We start from the raw sequence: 21,244 nt of genomic DNA on the forward strand, positions 1-21,244 counted from the left end.
CTCCAGGAGGGTAAATGGGCAGGATGACATGTATGTGCTATGCATCATACCGAGACAGAATCAGAAACTCGAAAAAAAATTGGGTTGGGTCTGGAATTTCATTTTAATTTGTGTTACCAGAGCTAATAAAAAGTGCCCATGTGTCAAAGGTAGGAAGAAAATGTTAAAACCACTGAGAGCCAGTTTTGCAGAATATTTATATTTCACTTGGCTCAGATAATACCCCTAGCAGGGACAGAATCAGGTAGCCTGCTTGAGAAGAGAGAAATTGTGTTATTATCATAATTGCCTGCCCCTAGATCCTGGAATATCAAGTCTCCTGAAATATAAAGTTCCACAGGTTGAATGTGGGATATAACATGGTCAGTCCGGGAGGTGAGCACTAGTCTCATCCTAATCTTTTCCACCAAATAAGCTTTGTAAAATGGCCCCACAAAGTGGTACGTGGTACTCCCAGGAGTTTTACAGTTGCAAGGACCTTGGTCTTAAAGTGTTGGGGGTACAGGAACCACCATGCTCATTCTGACGTTGATGTGGCAGTTGATGCTGCTTCTGTTCGCTGAGAAGCTGGATAGTTTCAACAGTGGGAGAATGGCAGACAAATGGCTTCATAGCTGACTGCAACATTTGGAGCAATCCTCCTGCAGTCAGCATGGCATTGGAAAGCACAGCATATGCTCTGACACCAGATCATTGGTGGTAAAGCCCAGCTGCGTTCCTTACCAACCATGTGACCCTAGACAGATTACATAAATCCCAGGGCTTCCACTGCCTCGGGTGTAAAACGGGATTATAATAGTACTTTTTCAAAGCAGTACTTTCTTTAAAGATTAAATGAGATAACATACAAAACCCTTAGAAAAGTACCTGGTATACAGAAACAGCCCAATCATTTCTAGATAATTTTATCATTATTAGCAACTACCTGGGAAGGTTCTAAGAATAATTTAAAGCAAAACATGAATCACATAATCAGGAGTGTTAAATTTTATGTCTACTAATTTGAGAAGCTGGTTTGCTAAAGATATGCCTTTTTCCTTTCTTTAGTCAAGAATTTCAAGAGGCTTGGAAGAATTTGTTCATGAGATTTTTCAAAAAACTGTATCTAGTTTATGAGCAACACGTTAAAATCTCTCTCTTCTCTTTTAAAGGAGATAAAACTTGCAGCCTCGAAAAGCACAGATCTTAAGTGTACAATATAACACATTTTAATAATTTCCATGTCCCCAGAAAGTTCCCTTTTCCCCTTTCTAGTCAATTCTAACCACATCACACCCCACCCCATGATGGGCACCCACTAAGCTGATTTCTATTATAGTAGATTAGTTTCGCCTGTATTGAATTTCATACAAACTAAATCATACTGTCTGTACTCTGTAGTGCCTGGTTCTTTTTACCTAACATGATGTTTTGCATGTATCACTGGTTTGTTCTTTATTTGTGCTAAATAGTAGTCCACTGTATGAATACTCAATTTGTTTATTTTTCTATTGCCAAACATCTGGACTGTTTTCAGTTATTGGCAATGATGAATAAAGTTGCTATAAATATTCTTGTAAATATTTTTGTGGATATGTTTTCTCTTGGATAAATACATAGAAGTGGAATTTTTGGATCAAAAGGAAGATATATGTTTAGCTTTTATAGAACTGTCACTTTTCCAAATGGATTGTACTATACCGCACTGATTAGCAATGTAAAAGACTTCTGATGCACCATATCCTCATCAGTATTAGTGTTCTGTCTTTTTAGTTTTAGATTTTGACATGGGTGTAAAATGGTACCTCATTGAGGCTCTTGCTTTTTTAAAAAGTTAGTCTGATAATCTATGCTTTTTTTTATTATTATTATGTTATGTTAATCACCATATTGGAGTGTTTATTCTATTTACATTTAGTATAATTATTGGTAGGGCTGGATTTGATTTTTTTTCTATTTTTCTTCTTTGTGTCCATCCATTATGTGATCCATTTCTCCTCCTCTCTTGTCTTCTTCAACCTAAACAAATATTTCTTAGAATTCCATTTAAATTTAGCTCTACATTTTTTGTACATTTTCTTTAGTGATTGTTGTACTTAATGTTAATATATGTTAAAGTCACTTTTTATCAAACAAATTGTTAATTCATTATTGTAACTGAAATAATAACATTTGGTCATAGAAACTTACAGCACTATTATGAATCAATGTTAAATAAGGACTCCTGTCCTTACTACCCACGGTACATTTAAAATCTTAACACGGTATTACTTAAGCTAGAATAAAACTAAGGTGAAAATTAGTCTTAATGGAATAGTAAGTAATTGAAAATCTACCTGTGAAAAAGATTAAAATAAATTTACTATCTAATGGATTAAACTACTTTAATCATTAAGTCTTTTTAAAAATAGCATATCTTTTCTCTCCATCTGTCTTCTTTTCTCCCTCCCTCCCTTCTCCTTCCTCCCTCCCTCCCTTCCTTCCCTCCTTCTTTCCTTCCTTCCTTCCTTCTTCAACTAGATCAGCATATTACATGAGAAATAAGCTTTGGCAATTGAAGCACACATGAAAAAATTTAGTATTTAAGTCACAAAACCTTAAGAACGGTCGCCAAGGTTAGTGGGCTCCAAATACACTTTGGCAGGCCCTTTACACATTAATAGAAGGCCTCTTGTTCCATTCCCCTTGGAAATGTTTTATGGGTTCTCTCAACTCCTAGACACCATACTCTGACCTCTCACACTTACTCTCCCCATACTACTTTTTCTCCTACTACACTGAAAAAGCAGGAAGCTCAGATGAAATTCCCTCAACTTCTCCCTCCCACCCATCTCCTCTCATCCATGTTGACTGACTCATTCCTACTTGTTGATGTATGAAAACACTCTTGGTCATCTTTTAATTCCTTTCTTTATGTCTTCTTTGTACTCAACATCTATAACATGTAAATAGCTCCTAGAATAAAATGACATCATTAACAACAGAAATCACTACTTTCCTTTTCACTGAACATTTCGAAAAAGTCGCCTGTCCCTGTTGACTTCAATTTCCTTTTTGCCCATGGACTTCTCAAATTCTATCTGGGAATTGTATTAGTGTGGAGTGTAGAACTGTCCAACAAATGCTAACATATTACCTAAATTAATGGTCACTTTTCTATTTTTTTTTTTACCTTTCTTTCTTTCTCTCTCTCCCTTCCTTCCTTCCTTTCCTTCCTTCCTTCCTCTTTTTTTCTTTCTTCCTTCCTTCCTTCCTCCCTCCCTTTCTTTCTTTCTTCCTTTCTTTCTTTCTCTCTCTCAGCCTGTCTATAGCATTGACATTGTTTACTACTTCCTCCTTAAAATGTTCTTCTCTTTGGTTTCTGTGATAGCAAAATATACTAGTTTTCTTGCTACCTCTTTAACTCTCTTTGCAGTTTTCTAAACAAAACTTAGTGTTCTCCATTTAGTTCTGTGCTCTTCTCATTTTTATACAATCCTTCTGTGATCTCATTCTCTCATAACTTCAACTGTCATTTCTATGCTGATGATGCCTAAATTTATATCTTTTGCTTGTATTTCTCAAGTAAATTTCAGATTTGCATCGAAAAATTCCAACTGGACATCTTCATTTGGATGGTCCACAGATACTTCAAAGTCAGTAAGCTCAAATTAAATTCATTGCCTCCCCCCACAACCTGTCCTCTTCTGGTAACCCGTGTTAAACAGTATCATCACACATCCAGATAACTAAGCTCAAGTCCTGTCAGCCATCTTGGTCAATTTCTATCACATAAATCACACATCCAATCAGATATTAGTTATGTAGTTTCACTTCATTAAAAAGTACTTTTCATGTCCAGTTTCTCTTCTTTATTCCTACTGTCAGCCACTACTCTGGCCTCTCAGCCTTTCTTTTATGGATTGCTAGTACAATCTCTTAAGTAGTTTTCGTGGCCTCAGGCTTACTCCTTTCCCCTCTGTTCCCCACAATCCCTCAAGAATGACCTACTAAACATGTAAAACTTTTCATGGCACTCTCCTGTCTAAATGATGTCAATGGCTCCCAGTGTCTTTGGATAAAGTTAATAAACTCCCTTGCCTGGCATAAAAGGCTATGAGTGCTAAAGCCCCTACTTATCTCTCAACCTCACCATCCACCACCACCTGTGTACATCTTTACCCTAGCCAAATAAAATGTGGTGACTCTTTGGTTACCCAAATAGATCTTGATGTCTCAGGCTACTGAACTTCTGTCTTTGCTGATCCCTCCACTGAAATGTCATTCTTCTGTTCCTTTTCTGCACAAATCCTATGTATACTTCAAAACTTAGATCAAGTATCTCTTCTGAGAATCTTTCTTATTATTTCAGTTTTGTTTAGATGACTTTTCTCTGCCTTCATAGTTTTTCCTGAGTCTATCATTGTACTTTTCACACCACATTTAATTATTGGTTAGTTTCTTTATGTCATCCCACTAGTACACTTGTTTCTTTATGGCAGGTAGCAGCCCTTGTTTACCTTTGTATCTCCATCATTTACCAATGGGCCAGGCATATAGTGGTGTAAGAAATGTTTCCTCAATAAATGAAATCAAGTCTAATTAAATCAACATAAAATTTAATTTTCTAGTGACGTGTATATTATTTTAATAGCACAAGGCAATTAACTATGATCACTAGATATGTCATACTAAAAAATTATAATAACTTTACACATGTTTGCCCCAGGAAGGGTAACAAGAAATATTGGGTAACAAAAAAAATTGCTCCTGAGGCCTCTCATAAATCACAGGTTCCAAAATATAATGGTATATGGGAGTTTATTTCTTCTAACAGGAGATTCCCAAGGCTAGGTGTCTGACAAAAAGAGGGCAGATAGAAAATTATTTAGGAGATGAGCACAGAAAAGAAGGGAGGTATTGATCAGAGAAAGATATGTAGTAAAACATTTTGCCAATGGCAAATGGAAAGTGTATTTGGAGCTACCTCTTGAAATCCATGTATGTGTGTGTTTCCTGAGAGGTTCTGTTACATCATTTTGTTCCACATCCTATCATCAGCACAAACTCTATAATTCTTACCTACAAATCAACATAAAGGGGAAAAACTATATTCCAAAGTGATTTTCTCTTTCTTTTCCTATGCTGGATAATGATTTTTTTTAAAACTATTAGATTGAACACTGAGATTGCAATTTTTGTAGGTCAAATTTGGTAAAAAAAACCCAAAAAACAAAAACCCAGCAATTTCATATGGTTCAATGAAATACAGAAAGTGTAATGGTCTTTACTAAAATAATTTTGCAATAACTAAAATGGACTAATTTTCTATTAATGACATAACAGACATAATGCTTTAGGGTCCCCTATCTCTGCTGAGCAAGATGCATTCTTTATATGGAGACAGAGATAATTTGTTGTTGTCATCAATTAAAATGTTGTTTTATGGGAGTCATGAGGTACAGGTGAGGACCAATGCATAGATTCAGAGTAAGACATGTCATTCTTGTTTGGGGGACTCTGGCATAAAGAAATCAAGAATTTACTCAACTCCTGATACTCAAAGTGTGGTCTGTGAACTGGTGGTGTCTGCATAGTTTGAGAGCTTGTTGTAAATGCAATGCCAAGGTTTGGGTTCTATCCTAAAATGCCTATAGCAAAGAATGCATTTTACAAGATTCCCCCTTCACCCAGTGATTCTGATGCGCCTTATTATTTATGAAGCATTGCATCAGACCACTTGCTCACAACTCAACTTTACATGGGATCACCTGTGGGGTTAAAACATATTGATGCCTGAGTCCCAGCTCCAGAGGTTCAGATTTAATTGGTGGGAAGAGCAGTCTGACCACTGGGGTTTTTATAAGCTGGAGTAATAAAATTAGATGAGAATAACCAGGTGATTCTAATGTACAGAAAAAGTTGGGAACCACTACTCTGGATGAAATTTTAGGAGAGAAATTCTTAATCCTAGGGGATATTCAAAAATCACATTCTGCAGCATAAGACATTTTCACAATTATGGCATACATATGCTTAGAATAAAGTTAGTGCTACCATGAAAAGTAGCCAAACAAAGCAAAGGATAAAACCAAATGTCAGGATACTTTATAGTTTTTAGAAACAGAAAGTGAAATATATTCAATAGCCCATCAAAAGGAAATAACAGTTTCCCTTTCCTTACAGCTGTGACCTATGTGAAAGAAGTAGATGAAAAAAAATAGCAAGGGAAGGTGGGAGGAAAAATGAAAGATATGTTACTTTGATGATTTATGTATTAAAGTCAAAAAACAATTTGAATGATAAATGAAACATTAGACACTTGCTCTGTCACTACAGACTAGGTAATAAAAATATAACCTTAGAAGTATTCTAGTGAAAAAACCGGAATAATGTTCTAACATTTTATCTTTGGATGAAGAATCTCAGGATATGTTCAGAAATAAAAAACTAAACACAGCAGAATCAGAATTTAGACCCACTATTCCATAGTAGCTCATTCAAAGTATATCTGTATTTGATCCTGGAAATCAACCACTTTGCAGATTTGTACCTCAGAATTAACTTGATCATGTTCTGCAAACTGCTTAAGGTAGCTATTCCAGCATCTCTTTGATGGTGACACACCTTCTGACTCAAGAAAGCAGCCTTTCAGAAACCAGGTGTAGCAAAATTCCTAGCAATAAGAAGAAATGACAAGCACAGTGCCACCCGCATAATACATCAATGCTCTCTGGAGTGCTGTTACTTTAACTATTATTAGCAATTAAGAACTCATATGCAAATATGTTTTTAAAAAGACACTTCACTTTATCAAAAAGAAGAGCATTTGGAGGAACCAAGAGCAAATGTAGTTTTGGTACTTTGATCAATCTCAGTCAACACCTTTTTTTTTAAGAGAGGGGGAGAGTGGCAGAGGGAGAGGGAGGAGAGAATCTTAAGCAGGCTCCACCATCAGCATGGACCCCCAGTGTGACCTGAACTCATGACCTGAGCTGAAATCAAGAGTTGGATGCTTAACCGACTGAACCACCCAGGTGCCCCTTAGTCAACATATTTTTAATAATAAAATCAAATCACAGGATTTTAGAGCTTAAAATAATTTTAACATCTGCAGTGTAGCAGAATGGTACAATTCAATTGCCCAGTTGAGCTGAATCTGGTTGAAGATTTTACTTCTTAATTAAAGGACCTTGCCATTGATTCAACTTGCAAACCTCTTTTCAGCTCTGGATATAATTTTATCCGGGTCACATCTTGAAGACATTTACATTTCTGTTTAGGTGGTGACTGTCATTAGGAAGCAACCCAATCAAATGCCAAAGAAGGCATTTAATAGTTGTACCTACTATAATATATAGCTAGGTCATTCCTTAGAAATGTAACTCCTCTAGTAAGCTTCTGCCAGGATTTGAAAACCCAAAGAAGTTGTGATTTTAAATGTTTATAACCACTATCCACAGAAATACATATATTTAAAAAAACACATTCTAGAAACCCCTTCATGGTGAATTAAACCTGAATTTCCAGAGAAACCAAGAAGTTTGAAAGAATTTTAAATTAGATTTTGAACATAGACACACAGCTGCCTGTAGTTTGGAGAACATATGCCCATGATCCAGACCACTACTCAGTTCCACAGGAGAATCAGCACATTGTGATTTTCATAGAAAGGATAAAATGGAAACTACTGTGTCATTACACGGGAAAAGAAAATTTCATTTCCCAGCACTTAAAAGTATCGTCAGTTGTTATAGCAAGAAAAATAATAGTGTAGGAATATGTGGCATTTCCTACTGGAATTTTGATGTAGGAGACCTGTATTGGAAGAACACAGTAATACTGAGAGGTTGTGAGGACTTGGAATCTGTATTAAGGAATTTGTATTATTAAATAGAGTCACACACCAGGTCTGCCACATACTAGCCAGATAACCTAACCTTTCTGTACCTTCATTTCCTCAGCTATAAAATGAGAATAAGAACAGGACCAACCCATGGGGATGTGGCATGAATTAAATGAGGTAATGCATGACAGCATTTAGAATGGTGCCGGGAACATAGTAAACACTCAGTACAGATTTTGTTTTCCTCTTCTTTTTCTTTTTCTCCTCCAACTATTTGGAGACAGTTGTAGAGATGGAGATAAAATGCTATCTTTATATTGGCTCTTCTTAGTCTTTGTATTCCACCATTCCACAATCAATCAATGCTATACCTCACTAAGGGGGCCTGAATTCCGTAGCTATCATTCTCTTTGTTTAGATTTGTCACGTTTTTGTCTCCAGATTATTCATAGGTCTTAGGATTTCCACTCAACCCTTAAGGCAAATAAAACTTCTCCAACCCAGAAACTAGCCTGAAACTTCCAGAAGCTCTACGAGTCCTACTCTAAAGGTAGCAGGAAACTTAAATCACAACTGAAGATTCATCAAGAGTGACTTAGCTGGCTGTAACTCAGTTTGGGTCCTGTGAATGAGGAGCCCTGTGGTGAGCCTTTGGTGCCCAGTTGCTCAGAAGCATTTTCTACTCTCATGTCAAAGATGAAGGAAAATCTCCTGGAAAGTGAATGTATAATCATGTCAGCTGTGGATGCCACTAGAAAATTGACTATTTCAACCCAGAGCAATATCCCAGAAAGACTCAGAGCTAAGGTAATCCAATATCTAAAGGCAGCATCATTAGCTTCTAGCTACATATTGACTATTTTGAAAAAACGTCACCCTCTTTTTCAGGAACATACAGACCTCTAAATTAAAATGCTTTTAGAAACAGCCAATTAAATGAAATTAAATCAAGAAATAGAATGTGCTAAATTTCTTTGCAACAATACATAGCAATTTACAAAAATTTATTAGCTTGCCTTTTTTTAAAAAAAATTCTCAATAAATGTGAGAAAACATTTACATTAGGCATCCTTTTCATTATTAGCTCCATCTTGCAAAAATGTTTACCTGGATGGGGAAGGGGAAAACAATTCTGAATTCTGTTTTCAACATGTTTAATCAACTAATCAAGTTAGATTTAAATTGGCGATCCTCCCTGCATCTTCAAATTCCATAAGATAAAAAACAATGAAAGCATGCTATTTTAATGAAGGTGTTATAAAAAGTAATGTGTAATTTCCCTTAAGCACTGTTTTGAAGGAACATTTATCTTAATACTGGTCAGGTTGGTCTGCTCTAACTGTACTTTCAGAAAAAGTGCTTTATAAACAACCCTAGACATGAAAGGAGTTCCAGTATATAGACACAGTTTCAAAGTCTTATTGTGATATTTTGGAATTCTGAGGGATACATGCTGCATGTCAATGATCATCTGAAAATCCAACAGTCAACTTCTGTAGTATAACAAAAAAGAAAAAAATGTCTTCCATTTACATCAGGCATTTACTTCACTTGATTTCTCAACATCATAAGGTAGTTCTAATGCACTGCAGTAAGAAAATCTTCAACGTTTTCAGATTCCTTGCTGCACTAAACAAAACTAAGGATCTTCCTTGGGGTAATTGGTAATATTCTAGGGAACTATTTCCCAAAGTGTATTTCACAAAACATTAAATTCATGAGATGCAAATTATAGAAAAGTTTTATGACCAAATTGTGGAGAAATGCCAGATCCAATACTTTATTGCCAACTTGAAATTTCTTTAGAATACATGCTCCTTGAAAGCAGGGAATTTGGCTAAGTCTTGTTCACTTGTCATGGCCCCAAGCCTGTAACAGTGCTCTTCTGCACTTAGCAGGCAATCAGCAGGAATTAATGAATGAATAAACAAATGAACATTAAAAGCTTTGAACAGCTGTCTAGCAAAGAAACTTCTTTAATTTTCTTTCGTCCAGAATATCTCATACTATTTAATCACAGGAATCCTTTTTTTTTCTGTTAGCATTACAGAATATTTGTTTTAAATATTTAGAACATTTAAAAAAAGATAAAAGAAAGCGTAGAAATGAAACCACTACCCATATTAAGATTTAAATGTAACAAATACAACAGAAGCCTCTTGGGAAGCTCTCCTCCATTTCATTCATGTCATACTACCCTCTTTTAAAATAAGGTAACACCAGGGAGGAGCAAGATGGCAGAGGAGTAGGAGACCTAAATTTCATCTGGTCCCAGGAATTCAGCTAGATAGGGATCAAACCATTCTGAATACCTACAAACTTAATAGGAGATCGAAGAAAAGAATAGCAGCAACTCTGAACAGAAAAGTGACCACTTTCTGGAAGGTAGGACGTGTGGAGAAGTGAATCCGAGGCAATATTCGGGAGGACAGACCGTGGGGGAGGGGGCCTCCGTCAGCTGCTACTGGAAAGTGATAGAGCAGCGGAGCACAAAATCGGAACTTTTAGAAGACAGCTCCACTGAGAGATGTCGCTCCAGTGGCTAAGCGGGGGGGGGGGGGGGGGGGGTGGAACCCTCGCTGGAACAGTGTGGTCTCAGGACCCTCAGGGTCACAGAAAGACAAGGGGTGCCTGAGTGCGGCAGAGCTCCCAGGTATGGAGCGGGGAAGCCGGCTGCAGAGAAAGAGCCAAGGAGTGGGCTCTCAGCTCAGGGTTGCCATAAACTGTGATCCGCAGCACAGTTGGACCACTGCTCTTCCAGCAGGGACCCACCAAGTGGAAGATCCGGGGAGACTCCCCTTCTTCCCCTGGGAGGAGCAGCGCGGGAGCTCACCACAGGGATCTGCAGGGTTTGGAGATAGAAACGCTAGGTCACAGGCCAGGTGAGCATGGAGTGTGGCCAGAGACAGGGTAGACAGGAGTGATTGACTGCTTTTCTCTGGGGGCTCACTGAGGAGTGGGGCGCCGAGTTCTCAGCTCCTCCGGGGCAGAGACTCGGAGGCCATTTTCACTCTCGTCCTCCAAAGCTGTATGGAAAGCTTGCAGGGAACAAAAACTCCCAGGAGCAAAACCGAGCAGATTACTTAGCCCCCGGCAAGGGCGGGCAATTCCGCCTCCAGCAAAGACATTTGAGAACCATGGCAACAGGCCCCTCCCCGAGAAGATCAGCAAGAACAGCCAGCCAAGCCCAAGCTTAAGCATCAATGAGAACAGCAGAACTCCAGCACTAGGGGAATACTGCACATAGAAGTCATGGCTTTTTTCCCATGATTCTTTAGTCTTTCAAAGTTAATTTTTTTAATTTTCTTTTTTTTTTCCCTTTTTCAACCAACATCTTATCAATCCCTTTTTAAAAAATCTTTTTTATTTTTCATTTTTAGAGTCATATTCTCTCTCTTCATAGTAGTTAACCTTATTTTTGGTATATATATAAGTTTTCCCTCTTTAAAATTTTGGGATACAGTTTCTTCTAACAGACCAAAATATACCCTAAATCTCTAGTGTATGGCTTTGTTCTAGTCTCCTGCCTGATCACATTCTCTCCCCCCCTTTTTTTTAATTCCCCTTCTTTCTTTTTTCAACCAACTTATCAATTTCTTTTATAAAATCTTTTATAATTTTAATCTTTACAGTTATATTCCATTCCTTCATCATATTTACTCTTATTTTTGTACATATATAAGTTTTTCTTTCTTTAAAATTTTGGGAGGCAATTTCTTCTAACAGACCAAAATACGCCCCAAATCTAGTGTGTGGCACTGATCTATGCACCAGCCTGATCATACTTGATCATATTCTTTTTTTTAATCTTTTCCTTTTTCTTTCCTTCCCTTTCTTTCCCCCTGGTTTCAGTTCTCTTCTGATTTGTTTAGTGTATATTTTTCTGGGGTCATTGTTACCCTGTTGGCATTTTGTTCTCTCATTCATCTATTGTCCTCTGGACAAAATGACAAGATGGAAAAACTCACCTCAAAAAAAAGAACAAGAGGCAGTACCGACTGCCAGGGACCTAATCAATAAGGACATTAGTAAGATGTTGGAACTAGAGTTCAGAATGATGATTTTAAAGACACTAGCTGGGCTTGAAGAAAGCATGGAAGATATTAGAGGAACCCTCTCTGGAGATATAAAAGAACTAAAATCTAACCAAGTTGAAATCAAAAAGACTATTAATGAGGTGCAATAAAGAATGGAGGCTCTAACTGCTAGGATAAATGAGGCAGAAGAGAGAATTAGTGATATAGAAGACCAAATGATGGAAAATAAAGAAGCTGAGAAAAAGAGAGATAAACAACTACTGTATCATGAGGGCAGAATTCGAGAGATAAGCGATACCATAAGACAAAACAATATTAGAATAATTGGGATCCCAGAAGAAGAAGAAGAAAGAGAGGGGCAGAAAGTTTAATGGAGCAAATTATAGCAGAGAACTTCCCTAATTTGGGGAAGGAAACAGGCATGAAAATCCAGGAGGCACAGAGAACCCACCTCAAAGTCAATAAAAATAGATCAACACACCGACATATAATAGTAAAACTTACAAGTCTCAGAGACAAAGAGAAAATCCTGAAAGCAGCTCAGGAGAAGAGATCTGTAACCTACAATGGTAGAAACATTAGATTGGCAACAGACCTATCCACAGAGACCTGGCAGGCCAGAAAGGACTGGCATAATATATTCAGAGCACTAAATGAGAAAAATATGCAGCCAAGAATACTATATCCAGCTAGGCTGTCATTGAAAATAGGAGAGATAAAAAGCTTCCAGGACAAACAAAAACTAAAGGAATTTGCCAACACGAAACCAGCCCTACAAGAAATATTGAAAGGGGTCCTCTAAGAAAAGAGAGAGCCTAAAAGCAACATAGACCAGAAAGGAATACAGACAATATACAGTAACAGTCACCTTACAGGCAATACAATGGCACTAAATTCCTATCTTTCAATAGTTACCCTGAATGTAAATGGGCTAAATGCCCCAATCAAAAAACATAGGCTATCAGATTGGGTAAAAAAACAAGACCCATCAACATGCTGTCTGGAAGAGACTCATTTTAGACCCAAAGACACCTCCAGATTGAAAGTGAGGGGATGGAAAACCATTTACCATGCTAATGGACACCAAAAGAAAGCTGGGGTGGCAATCCTTAGATCAGACAAATTAGATTTTAAACCAAAAACTATAATAAGAGATGAGGAATGACCTATATTACACTTAAAGGGTCTATCCAACAAGAAGATCTAACAATTGTAAATATCTATGCCCCTAACATGGGAGCAGCCAATTATATAAGCCAATTAATAACAAAATCAAAGAAGCACATTGACAACAATACAATAATAGTAGGGGACTTTAACAGCCCCCTCATTGAAATGGACAGATCATCTAAGCAAAAGATCAACAAGGAAATAAAGACTTTAAATGACACACTGGACCAAATGGACTTCACAGATATATTCAGAACATTCCATCCCAAAGCAACAGAATACACATTTTTCTCTAGTGCCCATGGAACATTTTCCAGAATAGATCATATCCTAGGTCACAAATCAGGTCTCAACCAGTACCAAAAGATTGGGATCATTCCCTGCCTATTTTCAGACCACAATGCTTTGAAACTAGAACTCAATCACAAGAGGAAAGTTGGAAAGAGCTCAAGTCCATGGAGGCTAAAGAGCATCCTACTAAAGAATGAATGTGTCAACCAGGAAATTAAAGAAGAATTAAAAAAATTCATGGAAACCAATGAAAATGAAAACACAACTGTTCAAAATCTTTGGGATGCAGCAAAGGCAGTCCTAAGAGGAAAGTATATAGCAATACAAGCCTTCCTCAAGAAACAAGAAAGGTCTCAAATACACAACCTAACCCTACACCTAAAGGAGCTGGAGAAGGAACAGCAAATAAAGCCTAAGCCCAGCAGAAGAGAAATAATAAAGATCAGAGCAGAAATCAATGAAATAGAAACCAAAAGAACAGTAGAAGAGATCAATGTAACTAGGAGCTGGTTCTTGAAAGAATTAATAAGATTGATAAACCCCTGGCCAGACTTATCAAAACGAAAAGAGAAAGGACCCAAATAAATAAAATCATGAATGAAAGAGGAGAGATCACAACCAACACCAAAGAAATACAAACAATTATAGGAACATATTATGAGCAACTATATGCCAGCAAATTAGATAATCTGGAAGAAATGGATGCATTCCTAGAGATGTATCAACTACCAAAACTGAACCAGGAAAAAATAGAAAACCTGAACAGACCCATAACCACTAAGGAAATTGAAGCAGTCATCAAAAATTTCCCAACAAACAAGAGCCCAGGGCCAGATGGCTTCCCCGGGGAAGTCTACCAAACATTTCAAGAAGAATTAATACCTATTCTTCTGAAACTGTTCCAAAAAATAGAAATGGAAGGAAAACTTCCAAACTCATTTTATGAGGCCACCATTACCTTGATCCCAAAATCAGACAAAGATCCCATCAAAAAGGAGAATTACAGACCAATATCCCTGATGAACACAGATGCAAAAATTCTCACCAAAATACTAGCCAATAGGATCCAACAGTACATTAAAAGGATTATTCACCATGACCAAGTGGGATTTATTCCTGGGCTGCACGGTTGGTTCAACATCTTCAAATCAATCAATGTGATACAATACATTAACAAAAGAGAGAACAAGAACCATATGATCCTCTCAGTAGATGCCGAAAAAGCATTTGACAAAGTACAGCATCCCTTCTTGATCAAAACTCTTCAGAGTATAGGGATAGAGGGTACAAACCTCAATATCATAATAGCCATCTATGAAAAACCCACAGCAAATATCATTCTCAATGGGGAAAAACTGAGAGCTTCCCCCTCAAGTCAGGAACATGGCAGGGATGTCCACTATCACCACTGCTATTCAACATAATACTAGAAGTCCTAGCCACAGCAATCAGACAACAAAAACAAATAAAAGGCATGAGAATCAGCAAAGAAGTCAAACTCTCACCCTTTGCAGATGATATGATACTTTATGTGGAAAACCCAAAAGACTCCACCCCAAAACTGCTAGAACTCATACAAGAATTCAGTAAAGTGGCAGGATATAAAATCAATGCACAGAAGTCAGTGGCACTCCTATACACCAACAACAAGACAGAAGAAAGAGAAATTAAGGAGTCGATCCCATTTACAATTGCACCCCAAACCATAAGATACCTAGGAATAAATCTAACTAAAGAGGCAAAGAATCTGTACTCAGAAAACTAGAAAATACTCATGAAAGAAATGGAGGAAGACACAAAGAAATGGAAAAACGTTCCATGCTCATGGATTGGGAGAACAAATATTGTGAAGATGTCAATGCTACCTAGAGCAATCTACACATTTAATGCAATCCCTATCAAAATACCAGCAACTTTTTCAAAGAAATGGAACAAATAATCCTAAAATTTGTACGGAACCAGAAAAGACCCCGCATAGCCAGAGGAATGTTGAAAAAGAAAAGCAAAGCTGGTGGCATCACAATTCCGGACTTCAAGCTCTATTAAAAAAGCTGTAATCATCAAGACAGTATGGTACTGGCACAAAAACAGACACATAGATCAATGGAACGGAACAGAGAGCCCAGAAATGGACCCTCAACTCTATGGTAAACTAATCTTCAACAAAGCAGGAGAGAATGTCCAATGGAAAAAAGACAGTCTCTTCAACAAATGGTGTTGGGAAAATTGGACAGCCACATGCAGAAGAATGAAACTGGACCATTTCCTTACACCACACACAAAAATAGACCCAAAATGGTTGAAAGACCTAAATGTGAGACAGGAATCCATCAAAATCCTAAAGGAGAACACAGGCAGCAACCTCTTTGACCTTAGCCGCAGCAACTTCTTCCGAGAAACATCACCAAAGGCAAGGGAAGCAAGGGCAAAAATGAACTACTGGGACTTCATCAAGATAAAAAGCTTTTGCACAGCAAAAGAAACAGTCAACAAAACCAAAAGACAACCGACAGAATGGGAGAAGATATTTGCAAATGACATATCAGATAAAGGGCTAGTATCCAACCTCTATAAAGAACTTATCAGACTCAACACCCAAAGAACAAAGAATCCAATCAAGAAATGGGCAGAAGACATGAACAGACATTTTTGCAAAGAAGACATCCAAATGGCCAACAGACACATGAAAAAGTGCTCAACATCACTCAGCATCAGGGAAATCCAAATCAAAACCTCAATGAGATACCACCTCACACCAGTCAGAATGGCTAAAATTAACAAGTCAGGAAACGACAGATGTTGGCGGGGATGTGGAGAAAGGGGAACCCTCCTACACTGTTGGTGGGAATGCAAGCTGGTGCAGCCACTCTGGAAAACAGTATGGAGGTTCCTCAAAAAGTTGAAAATAGAGCTGCCCTATGACCCAGCAATTGCACTACTGGGTATTCACCCCAAGGATACAAATGTAGGGATCCGAAGGGGTACGTGCACCCCAATGTTTATAGCAGCAATGTCCACAATAGCCAAACTATGGAAAGAGCCAAGATGTCCATCAACAGATGAATGGATAAAGAAGATGTATATATATACAATGGACTATTATGCAGCCATCAAAAGGAATGAAATCTTGCCATTTGCAATGACGTGGATGGAACCTGAGGGTGTTATGCTGAGCGAAATAAGTCATTCAGAGAAAGACATGTATCATATGATCTCACTGATATGAGGAATTCTTAATCTCAGGAAGCAAACTGAGGGTTGCTGGAGTGGTGGGGGGTGGGAGGGATGGGGTGGCTGGGTGATAGACATTGGGGAGGGTATGTGCTATGGTGAGCGCTGTGAATTGTGTAAGACTGTTGAATCACAGACCTCTACCTCTGAAACAAATAATACATTGTATGTTAAAAAAAAAAGAAGATAGTAGGAAGGGAGAAATGAAGGGGGGGAAATCAGAAGGGGAGATGAACCATTAGAGACTATGGACTCTGAGAAACAAACTGAGGGTTCTAGAGGGGAGGGGCGTGGGGGGATGGGTTGGCCTGGTGATGGGTATTAAAGAGGGCACATACTGAATGGAGCACTGGGTGTTATACGCAATCAATCATGGAACACTACATCAAAAACTAATAATGTAATGTATGGTGATTAACATAACATAATAAAAAAAAGTAACAGGAACGTTAAAAAAAAAAAACCAAAAAACTTTGCAGATTAACCAATAAATAAATAAATAAATAAATAAATAAATAAAATAAGGTAAGACCAACTTGAAGACTTATGTTCACATGAAACTAAGTAGCAACCTGCTCTGAGAAATTCTAAACTGGGGGATTGTTAAAGTACCTATAAGTGCTAAGATTTTAACTTATTTCTAGCTTGTATAATGTTGCAAATGGTCATCTGTAAAGCTATCCATTCACAGCTTTAATACAATAATAAGTAAGGAATGAATGAAATAAAACACTATGGTACAGACCCAAGAGAATGGGTAATTGATATAATAATGATTATGTGAAGAGGCTAAGCAGCTTATCTTTCAAATGGATTGATATGAAATTTAAAGATGCATACATCTTATCATACAGTCACCTAAGAAAACAAAGTATTTGTTACTTAACCTAGACTGAGTAAATTAGACAGTATTCTCTTCAATTGCTAAAAGAAAAAAAATCCCTAACAATGTATACATTGGATTTTGACTTACTTACAAAATCAGCCGGGGCTGCAAAAGTAAAACTGTGTCTAGATCAGTATCACAGAGTGCCACGTTTACATAAAAGAGGCTGCTAAGAAGAGGAGCACCTCCCCTTCTTGAGCTGAATAAATAGTTACTGATAAAAAAAATCTCTTTTATCAAGATCCAGGAAACTATGATAGCGAAGCACATATGAGCTAAAATAGTTTAATAGAAAAAGAATTATTTTTAAAATTTTAGGCAATATCTTTCACAGTCTTCCTTCAGTAAAACTTTTCTTCCTCAAATTTTCAAGGACCATTATAGATATCACTAAATTGTGTTAGAAAAATGTGAAGTATGTAACTACCTAAATGTTCTTTTTGTATGTCTAATTTTTGTCCCTTGCTTCACATAAAAGATAAAAAGGCTATAAAGTATATTTCTATATTGATCTAGTTCTTAATTTTATTTATAAAGAATGTTGAGTAGTCAACTTAGGGGGGGAAAACCCATTTGAAACCAATACCTGCACCATGCAGATACCCTATATACAATTAAACCAAAGAATAGTGCAAAAAAGAAGAGAAAGATGTGTGGATAAATTTTCACTTTATAATTGCTCATTGGTGTCCTGTAGTTTTCATAGGCAAACATGTGGATTAGAATTTCATTCTGCTATTGAAACCATTTTGATTTTCAAGCCCAACAATAAATTCTTCCCACGTTAAATACTAACAGAGACTGAAATATAACTTCACTCTATATTAGAAGCCCACATATTCTTTCTCATATTTAAATGAATGAAATGAATAAGTATCTAAAGATATTTATAAAAGAAAAATATCAATTCCTACCTCCATTATCTTTTAGATGTAGTGCTATCTTGGTATCATCTGGAAGAGAAATTCAAAGTTATTGTAACAAAAAAAAATTTAATGGTGCATAAATCTGATGACCAGTAATGGTCTACTAATGCCTTAATTATAACATGAATAGATTTCAAAATCTTACTCAGTTAATTTCTAGTGCAATGAGAGCAAAGTGCTAGTTTACATAGGTACTACTAAAATTGCTTACTAAGATTGCAAGATCAAAACTTTAGTAAAGTATTATAAGATTCTTAAGATCTTGAGAAAAGTACACTGTTATAATTTTAACTTAAAATGAACTTATTTTTAATTTTTGAAAATGACTTATTGCAATTAGACTCTATAGTGATGGCCTTCATTATTCATTTTAAAAAATCAAGATGAGGAAATTCTAAATTAATTGGAAAAGTAAAGATCTGTCAATATTTATGAATTTAACTTCAAAAGTTAAATGCCTATCCATTGCTAATAAATATGACCAAAATCATAAATGAAAAGATCTTGCCCATAATGAATAAAATAAACAAATGAACATGCCTTTTTTTTTCTTATTTCAGTGGTTATATTTTATTCTAAAGAGTAGGATTCAAACTGAAGTAATATTTTCACTGGGTAGGATTCAAACTACAGAAATATTCCACAGGCTATAGAACAACACAAAATAATATGGATTAAAATACAACATTGGTTTTAAAAGCGATAAAATGTATTTAACAGCTGTCCTCATCTCATTTTATAACTTTACAGTTAACTTTTTCTAAAAGATATATTAATTTATTTTAGAGAGAGAGCATGAGTAGGGGGGAGGGGCAGAGGGAGAGAGAAAGAGAATCTCCAGCAGACTCCACAATGAGCATGGAGCCTGACTTGGGGCTTGATCCCATGACCCCGAGATCATGACCTGAGCTGAAATCAAGAGTTGGACGCTCAACCAACTGAGCCACCCAGGCGCCCCTCAAGTTAATTTTTAATGTCCAATTAAATTTCAATTAAAAGCAAAAGTTTCAAGTTTAATTTATTGTTCAAATGAAAGCAAGGTTGATGACCATAAATAAGTATGACCATTTTTTCCCCCCAAAGCTCACTCTTGGCCAACTAGTCTCACATTTGTCCCTAGTGGTACCATTCAGAATATATGGTTATATTTTGGCTGATATACGTTCTTCCCCCAATGAGTTGTGCCCATGAATCAATATTCTCTAGTACTTTTGTCTTTCCTGGCAGAGGAAATGGTTTCCAAGACAATTTCTGTGACACACAGTGGCCCTCTATAGATTATAGACCAACATATCTTATTGTCTGTATTTAGATAAATATAAGAACTGCATATAAGTAGAATTATCTATTTTCTCTATATGCATTTTGCCTTTCTCTCCTGTGACTGAAATGTTGAATTCAGTTACAACAAAATTTAGCAATATAAAAGGAAGGCTATATTTCTTTTTTAGGGAGGACAAATAGCCAGAATCATTAGTAAAAGCTAAATCTTAATAAAAGACACTGTACATTAAAAGAATCCCAACACATATTTTTATTCCATAATAATTTTGTCTTTTCCCCTTTAGAAATCCTTTAAAAATCCAGTCTGTCAAAGGATAACTTTCCCTCTACAGAGCTACTCCAGTTCATGTCAACACAGTGACTTTCCCTTCTTTCAGAGAAAAAGCAAGAATATCTAGAGTACCTTCTGTGGGCAGGCTGGTGGGCAGCTGGGATGTCACTGCTCTTCTGGTGGTCGTTAGGACCCTGAATTTTGTGGTTGTTGCTTGTACAGTTGTGGTGGTTTGAGAAGAACTTTCCATTGGCTCCGTGTTCTCACACATCTTCTCTTTGGACTAATAAGAGAAACAAATGGGTAAACAATTTAACAGCGATTGATTGTATATGCATTTAAAAAAATCACGTCAAAGAAGAGGAATCTGTTATTTTTGTATAGGACATTATTTGTGGGTTATAAGAATTTACAAAGTATACAAAATAGATGAGAAAAAATTGGATGTAGCAAAGCATTTCCACCTTTAGATATTTGGATTTCATCATTTCTGCAGTTAACCTTTCATATTACTCTTTATCTTGCCCTAAATTTTATATCGATTTATTTATAAGAGACATGATGTCAAGAGGGAGAAGTTCATACAAGAAGAAAAATGTGTGCAAAAAGGTAAGATTTAAAACATGGTTAGGTATGTGGAGAAAGAATGCATTTCAAACCGATTATGCTAAATGCTCCATATGACTTTATTGTTTCAAAAATAATCCACCACAGGTTGAGAGAATATTTAAAATTTTTGTTTTCTTTTGTGAAATATTGAAAGCCACCCAAGCAAAAGATTGAATGACCCTCCTGTAATCACTTAGCCTATTTCTCTCTAGCAGAGCTAGACTGAAGACACCAGGAAAAGATGCATATTTTATTTTTTATTTATAGCCCACAAAAATAAATCCTATGACCTTCACCAGCAACAATCTCCAACACCCAAACTTTTATGGTTTAGAAGCTGGTGTTTATCCCCACCTCTTTGTTCTTCAAAGGACTCCATCCCTCTGGTAGGTCTTAAGTAGGGGATAGCTAGTCTGTACCTGGGCGGTACTCCTGCTTTTGAAAAGTATTATTATTAAATAAATTCCTTTCTGAAACTTCTCTTGTCATAAATGAAGTACAACGCACTTATTACTAGTTCAGCAAGAGCTCCTCAGATGGCTTCCTTTTTCACTAATGGGATATGATACAGGTTTCTTCCCCACTTCAACTCCCAATATCCTACGGGAACAAAGGTTCCCACATTTTCTCAGCCCAGTGGCCTAATGATCTCCTTGCTGACTCCACAACAGTTATCACCCCCGCAGCCTGGACCTCACAGGCAGTTGGAGATACTTTTGTTCTGAGATCATAGTT

The 21,244-nt window shown here is 36.8% G+C and overlaps 1 protein-coding gene across 3 annotated transcripts in view; it reads right to left on the reverse strand.

Moving 5' to 3' along the window:
• PLXDC2 (plexin domain containing 2) overlaps nt 1–21,244 on the reverse strand; it is a 469,806-nt gene that overhangs the window by 59,285 nt on the left and 389,277 nt on the right. For 2 of the 3 annotated variants that reach the window (XM_021696777.2, XM_044915539.1), the window contains 2 exons: nt 20,033–20,183; nt 18,334–18,372 (listed from right to left, as the gene is read on the reverse strand). In XM_021696777.2, coding sequence (XP_021552452.1) covers nt 18,334–18,372; nt 20,033–20,183 — 190 coding nt within the window. Of the gene's footprint in view, nt 1–8,458; nt 8,516–18,333; nt 18,373–20,032; nt 20,184–21,244 lie in introns of those variants that run through there. The other variant, XM_021696778.2, reaches the window with a different exon arrangement.

Source organism: Neomonachus schauinslandi, chromosome 5 (genome assembly GCF_002201575.2).
Source record: "Neomonachus schauinslandi chromosome 5, ASM220157v2, whole genome shotgun sequence".
Classification (NCBI taxonomy): domain Eukaryota; kingdom Metazoa; phylum Chordata; class Mammalia; order Carnivora; family Phocidae; genus Neomonachus; species Neomonachus schauinslandi.